The 12042-nt window shown below is 40.4% G+C and overlaps 1 protein-coding gene across 1 annotated transcript in view; it reads right to left on the bottom strand.

The window, feature by feature from the left end:
• PCB (Pyruvate carboxylase) overlaps positions 1 to 12042 on the bottom strand; it is a 293805-nt gene that overhangs the window by 102380 nt on the left and 179383 nt on the right. Inside the window, exon 2 of the mRNA XM_068229657.1 lies at positions 5862 to 6063. Within this exon, the coding sequence (XP_068085758.1) occupies positions 5862 to 6024 (163 nt within the window). The 5' untranslated portion in view covers positions 6025 to 6063. The remainder of the gene's footprint in view (positions 1 to 5861; positions 6064 to 12042) is intronic.

The following is a 12042-nucleotide window of genomic DNA, read 5'->3' as shown; positions in this document are numbered from 1 at the left end:
CATACCAGTTAGTCGAGCAGCTCGTCTTCTTTCTCCCAAGTCTTCCCTGCCCAAACTTTGCAACATTTTTGTAACGTTACTCTTTTGTCGGAAATCAGCCAGAACAAATCGATTGGATTTTTTTCCAGTTCTTGATTCAAGTAATCCTGGTGAGTATCCCATACACTGGAAACACTCTAGTTGGGGTCTTACCAGAGACTTATATGCCCTTTCCTTACATCCTTACTACAACCCCTAAATACCCTCATAACCATGTGCAGAGATCTGTACCCTTTATTTACAATCCCATTTATGTGATTACCCCAATGAAGATCTTTCCTTATATTCACACAAAGATACTTACAACGATTCCCCAAAAGGAACTTCCACCCCATCAACGCAGTAATTAAACAGAGAGGACTTTTCCTATTTGTGAAACTCACAACCTGACTTTTAACCCCGTTTGTCATCATACCATTGTCTGCTGTCCATCTCACAACATTATCGAGGCCATTTTGCAGTTGCTCACAATGTTGTAACTTATTTATTACTTAATACAAAATAACATCATCCGCAAAAAGCCTTATCTCTCATTTCACTTCTGTACTCTATTGTTTTTGCTATTATGATGCACATTTAGTGTAATATCGTTACTGTTTCTTTGTCAGGCACGTTACTTTTGCAGTAGAAACTTCTCACTGAAGCAATTGCGATAGAAAATTGAGAACAAATGTTAAATATTTAAAATATAAATACCGGTACCTTCTTAATTCGTCTGGCTCCTTCATGGCTGAATGATCATCAGAGTAGCCTTTGGTTGAAAGGTCTTGTTCAAAATCTATGACTCACTGAAAAGTCTCTCGGTTTACGAAGTCTAACACTTTCACATATTCTACAAATGCCCTTTTTTCTCATAGTAGCTTAACATCGCACTAACACATCGAATGATTTCGACGACGCAAGGACGGGAAAGGGCTAGGATTTGCAAGGTAGCTGCCGTGGCCTTTAAGGTACAACCCAGAATTTTCTGGATGTGAAAAGGGAAAGCCACAGAAAACCACCTTCACGGGTGACGACTGTGGGATTCGAACCCACCATCTCCCGAATACAAGCTCACAGCTACAAGATTCCAACCACACGGTTAACTCACTCGATAGATGACAGATAAAGGCCTGCCTTTGTATTTAAATTCCTTTTGCATTTGTCTGGCAGTGAAGACTATATCAACTAGGTTTCAGAAAGGGACTCTTCAGTGAGTGGTAGCTAGGGTTGCCATACCGTCCTGAAAAAGCGGGACTGTCCTGAATTTGAGCATGTGTCCCGAAGTCCTGACTGAATTATTTAAAAAATCCCTAAATGTCCTGAATGTTAAAAATCAGAGCAAGCTATTTAACATTTCGCTGAATTCACAACGGACAGATGACAAATAGACTGAAAGTAGAATCTGTTAAATCAATATTATTGTTGCATAAATTTTAAAGAAATATATTGTCAGGAATTTCATTATTACATTTAAAAAATGAGTTGCTCAAAAGTGTGTCAAATTCAGAAAAGTATGATTGGTGTCAGCATCACGACAGTTCTGTGTCATAAATAGCTTTAAATCAAATACATGTTATTTTTAGTTTTCGTTTACTCGTGTTATTGAGAAATGAGTAATTCCCCGTGAGCTGTCCCATCTTACTTAAAAATGTACGCAGATAACATTCAATATGATATATTTTTGCAATGGTCTGTAAAGTAGGTATTTTACTTTAATTATGATTTCTTATTATTTCTGTATTTGATTTTAAATATCACTATCGTGTAACAAGTGTGTCTTTTGGTAACGGACGGGGCAGTTCACATGAAATTACCCAAATACTCTCGTTGGAACCATAGGCGCCAACTTTTGGTCTTGAGCACGGGGGCAAGTGCTCTCGTTGAGTCGGCGCCTATGGTTGGAACTTGTAGATGTTGGTGTCCTGAATTTCATCCTGATCCTTATGGCAACCATAGTGGTAGCACACGGCTAGAAGGCACCTAAAAATATAAAAGGATCTCCCACGCAAACACTTTTCTGTTCCTCATTTTTTGATCTTTCGATCTATACATCTGCAAATTGTCTCAGTGTTATATTCGGTCAAATGCTTTTTGTTTGTTAAAGCTTCTAAAGGCGGGTACTCACTAGGAGGCTGCAACATGCAACGCAACGGTTGCTGCAACCTTGTAAATTGTGTACGTTCGTCAAACCTCAATGCGAACACCAGTAGCTTCGTTGTGACACATGCAACAATGTCGTCCAGTATACTCGTCATAAGTGCTGTGTATATTCTGCTGCATTACCTAATCGAGGACTATAAACATTCCCGACGTTGGTAAGATGACTTTTACAAAGGTAAAGCTAATTCCAATTTACTTCTGGATTTGAAATCGCAAGAAATAAGTGGATATTTTAAGAATTTCACTCGTATATCACCGACCGATTTCGAATATTTATTAAATTTGGTTGAACCGAAAATAAAAACAAGGGACACGAAATTTAGGAAAGGTATATCTGTTCAAGATAAATAGGCACTTACTTTGAGATTTAGCCACTGGTGACAGCTTCACCAGCTTACAGTATCTCTTCAGAATACCAAGCAAGTCATAAGTAATTTTCTTTTTGCTATTTGCTTTACGTCGCACCGACACAGATAGGTCTTGTGGCGACGATGAGATAGGAAAGGGCTACGACCGGGAAGGAAGCGGCCGTAGCCTTAATTGAGGTACAGCCCCAGCATGTGCCTGGTGTGAAAATGGGAAACCACGGAAAACCATCTTCAGGGCTGCCGACAGTGGGGTTCGAACCCACCATCTCCCAGATGCAAGTATACAGCTGCGCCCCCCTAACCGCACGGCCAACTTGCCCGGTAGTTATAAGTAAATTTGTACCACAAGTGTGTCAAGCAATCATCAGCGAATTAAAAGATCATATAGAGGTAAGGTTCATTTTATTTTGTTTCATTTCATTAAACATTTTTTTGGTATGAGACGTCATGGATATTGAAATAATTTGGCACTTCACTGAAGGATCCCACAATAATGTAGAATTGCGATATAATTCTATTTAATTTAGACAGGATTCCTCAGTCCACTCCATGACCTCTGCGCGTCCTGACTACGAAATGTGCCTAGAACACCTCAACGAACACACTGCGCGCCGCTTTGTGTTCGCCGGAATACCGACAACCAGATGGATCACAGCGCGCCTCACTGCGAACGGTTGTAGCCCCCTAGTGAGTACCCGCTTTAATGAGGTACCCGAATGCATCTTTACACGAATCACCGGACGAGTGGCTGCTCTGTTTGGGTCACATAGCTGTCGGATTCCATTCGGGAGCTAATGGGCTGCCCTGAAGATGGTTTTCCGTGGTTTCCCATTTTCACATCAGGCAAATGTTGGAGCTATACCTTAATCAAGGCTATGGCCGTTTCCTTCCTACTCCTGGCCCTTTCCTGTCCTATCGTAGCCATAGAACCACTGCCTGCTCGATCTGCATCCGATGGCTGCCATAGAACATATCTGTGCCGGTGCGACGTAAAGCAAATTGCCGTTGCTGATGAAGAATATCTCTGACAAACAACACCTTGAGGATTCCAAAACCACATCTGAAACAATCTGTACTTGAATGTTCAGCACACCATCTCAGCATGCGAGCGGATGTGCAGAGCGTAAGAACACCCCATGGGCGTCGGGTGGCTATGGGGAAAAACATCATCAGAATTTTGCAAGGTTAAGAAATGATAAAAGCAGCAATGCAAACAAAATGACAGATTCGAAAGTAGTACCGCTACACTGGGATTCGTTAACTAGCGACTGCTGTGACAAATTCATCCCTGCCATTGATGAAATGAATGTAAGTAGTAGTTCCCAGTACCATTTATATTTACTAAGATTGAAGGATACTTTATATCATCTGGCTTGTGGGACGTAAAGCAATTATTATTATTATTATTATTATTATTATTATTATTATTAAATGCATTGTAATTGGGAGATATCCTGATGGCAACGCTCGCATATAATAGTAATAACACAGAAAAGAAATTAAATTAAAACACAATACATACTGTAAGAACAAAAAATACAACAAATCTTAGGCTACATGGAAACACGATATTTAAAAGAAACCATGCTAAAACAAGAAGTTACTCCAGAAAGAAAGAAAGAAAGGAGAGTACTATAAAATACATCACAAATACAAAAAGATTGCCTTAAAATTAAAAGGTTACTTACGTGTTTTGTCAATAATAATATTGCTGAATATAGTGACATAATTCTTTTTAATTTTTGCTGATTATTTGGAATTATGTAATAGCGTGTATTTTCTGATTACATCTGCAACCTTCAAATCGACCTTGATCGACTGCCACACAACTCGCGAAAATTTCACCTATAATCCAAAAATACTACAAAAATCCCTACAACCATTACAGGCAAACTTCGCGCTTGGCTCCGTGTTCATTCGGGACAACCTAAATATTTTCTATGATTATTTAAATACATCTTCTACACGAGCTATCAATGAATACATCCCCAAAACTTTATACATGCCGAAATCAAAAATTAAATACTTTCAATTACACTAAAATTAGTTTCATAAAGTGGCTCTCCTTTTATTAAGAAGACGGTGTGCAGGGGGATTGATTAACATATTAATCTTTTTCTTAGATGTGAAGCTTCCACGACATGTAAAGTTATTTAATAGTTCTTTCGGGTTGAACCGTGTCGTTTTCTGTACATTCCGTACAGTTTGCCGACATCTGAATACATTAGAGCAGGGCCTCTCAGGGTGTATGCACCAGTGCATTGCACTGTGCACGGTGCAAAAGACAACTTCGCTTGGTTGACCAGAGTGCAGACCCCCACTCCTCGATTTGGAGCAATAGCACTGTCTCTCTCTTTCCCTACATCTGTCTCGCTCGCTCCGTCTGTCTCCCTCTTTCTCACTTGTTCCGTAGCGCTCGAAATCCGAGCAGTGTTGAGCCAAGTCGCCCCGAGACGATGCGCTTGTCCGAGCCGAGCCGAATGGGACCGATGCACTGTGCACGAGAACTCTGCGCCTCAGTTTGCACGCATGAGATTTTGGGCGTTTGAGAGGCCCTGCATTCGAGTATTCTTTGTCATGGCGACTGAAATACCCCTACCTGATGCGAGTCGCCTTGACAATACTGTAGCACGACCCTACCTTCCCTAGCTAGTTAGTTTAAAACGCTGTGAACTTCCACTCCAGACAGGCACACAGCCCCGTCAGGACAAGGTAGCTTAAAGCGCATGCGTCAACTCAGTAACTTTAATTCCACTGGAGTATCTCCCTTTCCCGCCTAAACGGAAACCCAGCTCGCTGATGAAAGCCAGACTGCCGTAGAGCGAGCGGATAGTCGAAACAACTGTACTTAGTTTGACTTACAGTCTTAATATTAAAAGTAGGGTTTTAACAGCTAGCGCAAGAGCAAGGAGCTGCTGTAGTGCCGTTGCTCATTAGTAAAAGGTCTGGCATCTCCAAGTGAACAGCAGGCTCGTCTCAATGGCAACAGCCGTGGGTTCGACCACGTTTTCATGGCAACCATACCCCTACTCCCGTCCGTCCAGCCAGGCAGTCGGTATAGGGGCCCACCCTGCGCTAGTATAGCTGTGTCGATTTTTTTTAAAACTTTATTAAATACATTCTAAGGGATATGAAAATGTAAATGCAAAATTCTTTTTCCCAGTAGCGGTGGGGTAGATGGGGTTCATTGCACGCCACTGCACTTTATTGCAAATGAATTATTCCTTGTGGGTGTTGCAGTTCCCATAATAATCAGTGTACTACAGGGAGAAACTCTCCAATTAACCCGTACCTCATGCAACAAACACTCACCTCTGTTAGCACAAAGAACGCTTCTTATGGGTCGGTACTCCACTTCGGTGGAGTAGTTCTGTCTCCTGGCCTGCAGGGACCATATCAAGAAGCGTTGTTTGTGGGTGATAGAGGACGAGAAGGCTCCACGGCCTGCTTCACGGGCTGCACACGCGGCTAACATGACGATTGTTCTCTTTGGCACCAGAACACACTACAGCATCTGTAACAGAAAAGGCAACATCACAATCACTCACTGATATCCTTCCGAGATCGTACAAGAATGGAAAGTAAATATCGACCACCTATCCAAGCAGTAGCGGTGATTGGGAATTAAAAGTGCGGGGGCAAAAAATATAGATAAACAATACTCGGGTTCGTGGGATATAGTGGACGAGGGGTGATATACATCAAAACCGGAAAGGAGAAGCTACAAAATAGTATTTTTTTATGCTCTCTGAGCATAGCTGACAGTTTAGCAATGTAAGTGCGGTAATAATAGTTTTTTTTTTGTCGAGATGTTAATTCAATACTATACGATAAAACTTCTATCAAAGGAACAATATTACACATTTATTACAATTTGAAAGAAGTACGGTGTAATTATACAATGAAAATCATTTAGTATTTGACTACACATTAAGAAACTAACACACTAAAGAGAATGCCGGACGGACGAATGCGCGTGGCAAGCTGAACCATACCTGTGTCCATGACCTTGGCAAAATATATAATATATACCCCTGCTACCCTTCCTCATAGCACATGCAAACTTTCCACTACTTGCTGTGGTGCTATACTACAAATCGGTTAGCCGCCACGAGCGACATTTTTTTGCGTATTTCTCCTAGTAATTTTGTTAATAATTAAAGAAGATAAAGGAAATAATTAGCTAATAGGAGGACAGGGCTTGTAAAGATTGCTTGTTTTAATAATTCTTAGAATTCCTAGTTTCCGCTGGCTAAAATGGAATACAAATGTAATGTTTTCTCCACAAAGTGGAGTGGGGGGGGGGGGGCCCGTCCCCGCTAATCGCCGCTACTGTATCCAAGGCCTTTGACAGAGTAGAGCATGGGAGATCTTAAAAAATTAGGGCTATTGGAATAGACAAAAAAATTACCGAATGGGTGACTAAATTTCTCGAAAAACATAACTCAGGGAATTAGAGTAGATGAAGCGTTATCTGACACTGTAGCGATTAAGATGAAGGGGGTTGGGATCTCGCAAGGCAGTGTTATCAGACCTCTGTATTTTCTTATATATACTCCCTGCCATGTAAGCGTATAAACTACGGGTACATCTTTATTCTTACTCCTCTGTTAATACTGAACGTAGTGATTTATAGTTATTTTCTAACTGTTCGGTTCGATTCAGTCTCGCTACTCATACACTTTATGGATCCTACTGGCCAATACAACGTCTTACAGTTACTGTTAATCTTGCCCGTTAGCACTATGTAGTCATAGAGATTTTTTTTTTAATGACTTGCAAGATTTACGTATTGCCACTACCGTATTGTGGAAAAAACTAGTGTTACATTTGCGGGTCTAAGTAAAGCATATTTTCTTTTTCTGTAGGACTGTAAATCTGTTTAGGTAATACTAGGCAAGTAGAATTGCGGCATTTTTTAATAATGCATTTAATAACGTGGTAGGTGTTAAATGACGAACGCAGCATTTTATTAATTACGGTCTTATTTCATCCAATTCCTATGTACAGAATTCGATTAGAATGTCTAAGCAGCAAGAAAAATCTGCAATAATTCGTCCGAAAAGGAAAGTAACGTTACCTCCTCTATAAAGAACAATTTAGTTGAAATGGACGGAAACTTCGTTATGAACCTAACCTAACCTAGCGGCATATATCTGACCCTGTAATAATTAAGAGGGGAATTCCTCAAGGCAGTATTATCGGACCTTTATGTTTTCTTATATATATAAATGATATGAGTAAAGGGGTGGAATCGGAAGTAAGGCTTTTTGCGGATGATGTTATTCTCTATAGAGTAATAAATAAGTTACAAGATTGTGAGCAACTGCAACGTGACCTCGAAAATGTTGTGAGATGGACAGCAGGCAATGGTATGTTGATAAACGGGGTTAAATGTCAGGTTGTGGGTTTCACAAATAGGAAAAGTCCTCTCAGTTTTAATTACTACGTTGATGGGGTGAAAGTTCCTTTTGGGGATCACTGTAAGTATCTAGGTGTTAATATAAGGAAAGATCTTCATTGGGGTAATCACATAAATATGATTGTAAATAAAGGATACAGATTTCTGCACATGGTTATGAGGGTGTTTAGGGGTTGTAGTAAGGATGTCCAACTAGAGTATGGTTCCAGTGTATGGGACCCTCACCAGGATTACCTGATTCAAGAACTGGAAAAAATCCACAGAAAAGCAGCTCGATTTGTTCTGGGTGATTTCCGACAAAAGAGTAGCGTTACAAAAATGTTACAAAGTTTGGGTTGGGAAGAATTGAGAGAAAGAAGAAGAGCTGCTCGACTAAGTGGTATGTTCCGAGCTGTCAGCGGAGAGATGGCGTGGAATGACATTAGTATACGAATAGGTTTGAATGGCGTCTATAAAAGTAGGAAAGATCACAATATGAAGATAAAGTTGGAATTCAAGAGGACAAACTGGGGCAAATATTCATTTATAGGAAGGGGAGTTAGGGATTGGAATAACTTACCAAGGGAGACGTTCAATAAATTTCCAATTTCTTTGAAATCATTTAGGAAAAGGATAGGAAAGCAACAGATAGGGAATCTGCCACCTGGGCGACTGCATTAAATGCAGATCAGTATTGATTGATTGATGTTTTTTATGATATGTACACGTCATATATTTCCTTGTGTGTATTATTACAGCGTGGTTTCACTTCAGTCCGACAAGTAATAGCAAGAAGGGAGCTGAATTATTTATAGTGAACACCGAAGAATGCGTATATCAAAATAAAGGTAGAAATATATAATTTAAATTGAGTGAGGGCGAAAGAGAGCGTTTATTTCCATGATTACTCATTGAGTTAGAAAACCGACTTATTTATAAATTCAGTATCTTGATTGGTTAATTTACTGTACTGTACAAATTATATAAATGATATAAGTAAGGAAATGGAATCAGAGGTAAGGCTCTTTACGGATTGTGAGCAACTGCAAAAAAGATCTCGAAAAAGTTGTGAAATTGACAGAAGGTTAATGTCTGTTGATGGGATGGTAGTAAGACATGGGGATCACTTTAAAGTGTTAACACAAGGAAAGATCTTCACTGGGGTAGTCACACTAACGGAATTGTAGATAAGAGTTACATATCTCTTTAATTGGTTATAAGGGTATTTAGGGGTTGTAGTAAGGATGTAAAGGAGAGGGCGCATAAGTCACTGGTAAGAACCCAATTAGAGTATGTTCTAGTGTGTAGAACCCTCAACAGGATCACTTGATACGAAAAGTGGAAAAGATCCAAAGGAAAGAACACGATTTGTTCTGGGTAAAAAGGAACAAAATGAAGATACAGTTGGAATTTAAGAGGAAAATTTTTGGGTAAATATTTGTTTATAGGAAGGTTAGTTAGGGATTGGAATAGTTTATCAAGGGAGGTGTTTGATAATTTCCAACTTCTTTGCAATCATTTAAGAACAGAATAGGTAAGTAACTGTTAAGGAATCTGCCACTTGGGCGACAGTCCTAAATGCAGATCAGTGGTGACTGACTGACTGACGATATATTTCGAAATAACGCAAATGAAATTAAATATGCTGACGTGTCAAAAATACGAGGCCGGTGCGATGGCTCAAGATTCTAATTCCCGTCTTAGTACTTACCTCGTAGGGTCTACAGGCCAACACTTTTAAATGTGGTTTCGAGAATAGGATAAACGTTTCACTGCTCTAATAAAAACAAGTTATCAATAATTTAGAAAATAATGTTCTATTTGCTGGATTAAAATGCGGTAAACCTGGGGACAAAACGTGACAGCCTCAGTTCCTGGAAGCGAGCTGGAAGCCAGCTGTCAATTACACGAGTTCTAAGTGATCCTTATTTGGTGTGGAGAGGTTGCCAAACCACTTTCTTCACACTTTCTTCAGTCTTTAACCTTTCTTCGTGCCGAGTGCAGTAGACAATTTGGCAACTCCGGCTACACTAGACGTAGTAAATTCTATTAGTCGCTAACAGACACCAGGTTGCCGCTGGAGAGGCGAGGTCGTCATGTTTTATTCCTAAGTATAACTTTTGTGTCATTAGAATAACTGTGTTTTGATAGTTTTTACTTTTTTTATCCTCGACGATGCCGAATTATAAATATTATATGCCAGAAAACTGAATCTTAATGAGGGTCATTATAGTTCAAGTGTCCGACTCGTTGGCTGAATGGTCAGCGTATTGGCCTTCGGTTCAGAGGGTCGCGGGTTCGATTCCCGGCCGGGTCAGGGATTTTAACCTTAATTGGTTAATTCCAATGGCTCGGGGGCTGGGTGTGTGTGGCGTATTCAACATTAAAAATCATCCTAGATAGGGCACTCATCTTCATCTTCACAGACATAGCTCCTGATAAGAAATACGGAATAGCTCGGTGACAGACTGGAGTACAAATTTTTTTAAAACGTAGGACTGGGAAGATTGGATGGGACAGACAAGGAAGAGGGAAGGAAGCGGCCGTGGTCTTAAGTGAGGTACCATCCCGGCATTTGCCTGGAGGAGAAGTGGGAAACCACGGAAAACAACTTCGAGGATGGCTGAGGTGGGAATCGAACCTAACCTCTACTCAGTTGACCTCCCCAAGCTGGGTGGACCCCGTTACAGCCCTCGTACCATTTTTCAAATTTCGTGGCAGAGCCGGGAATCGAACCCGGACCTCCGGGGGTGGCAGCTAATCACGCTAACCACTACACCACAGAGGCGGACTATAGAAGTATTATGACATATTATTATTATTATTATTATTATTATTATTATTATCATCATCATCATCAATATACAGTATATATAATTTATTATTCACTATTATTATCTAAATATATGGCCTGATTTCTGATTGTAATGAGTTGCTACTCACGAGCGATTTATGAAAAAAGGGAGAGAAGTGAGGATTATATATGGGCCTACTCGTACTGGAATTAACTTGGAACTGACTGATGAAGTTGGGGATCCAGGCAAAAACCTGTCCCACCTCCGCTTTGTCCAGTACAATTTCAATAAATTAGTTATTACAAATATATTTTTATAAAAATATTATTACATATTATTATTATTATTATTATTATTATTATTATTATTATTATTATTATTATTATTATTATCATGCAGGAGGTTTCAGCGTTAGCTTACCTTGTGCCGCAGTAATTAATCTGTGTCACTATCGAGTGGCTGCACACCCAAGTCAGAATCAGAACCGGGGTCAGCACACGAGGTAAACTAATCCCGCCGTCAATACTATTCGCTCGGAAATGCTTATAAACAGACAGAATCATATTTCTCTCGCCGGAAGTAAAAATCTTGCGTTTCTTCTTCAACTGATAACAGTCTGGTGAATTTTTGTTCGGATCCATCGCGCAATAATATCCAATAACGAGTAAGAAGAAACCTACTAACGTACAAGAGACTACAAGAATTATGAATTAGCACACAATACGCACATGCACTGTTTTTGTAAAAGCGAAGCACACGTGTTCAGGACATCCACTGAGTGAGTAAGTATGGCAGCTCCGCATTGACTGCACCGTTGTCAAAACTCTATCTGAGTAGCGCACCCCTCTTACCCCCTCACCTACCGTGTGACAACACCGAAGGCGCTGCCCCTGTCGCCCGCGCCAACCCCTGGTCTATAGACTCACTTCCGCTTTAGTCTGCTCAAAAGGTGGTCCGGAGAATAGGTAATTCCAAACCTCTTGGCGGTGTTCATATGAAGCGAGGAAATGTGACGCTGTTGACAATGATTTGTCCGTCGGATGGGGACGTTAAATCTTGAGGAGACCTCTTGGAGTTATTCGATAGGAGTAGGCTATGTGCCCACACAGAAGTTCGTCCTCTCCCTACCTCACCATCATTATCTACCCGCCCCCACTTCTATCTCTCTCTCTCACACACAGATATATATATATATATATATATATATATATATATAGAGAGAGAGAGAGAGAGAGAGAGAGAGAGAGGCGCGCAGGTCTCCCATGGGTGACAACTACAAGTAGAAAGACCTGCATCT

Source organism: Anabrus simplex, chromosome 11, assembly GCF_040414725.1.
Source record: "Anabrus simplex isolate iqAnaSimp1 chromosome 11, ASM4041472v1, whole genome shotgun sequence".
NCBI lineage: Eukaryota > Metazoa > Arthropoda > Insecta > Orthoptera > Tettigoniidae > Anabrus > Anabrus simplex.
This window is presented reverse-complemented; position numbering and strand designations above follow the sequence as displayed.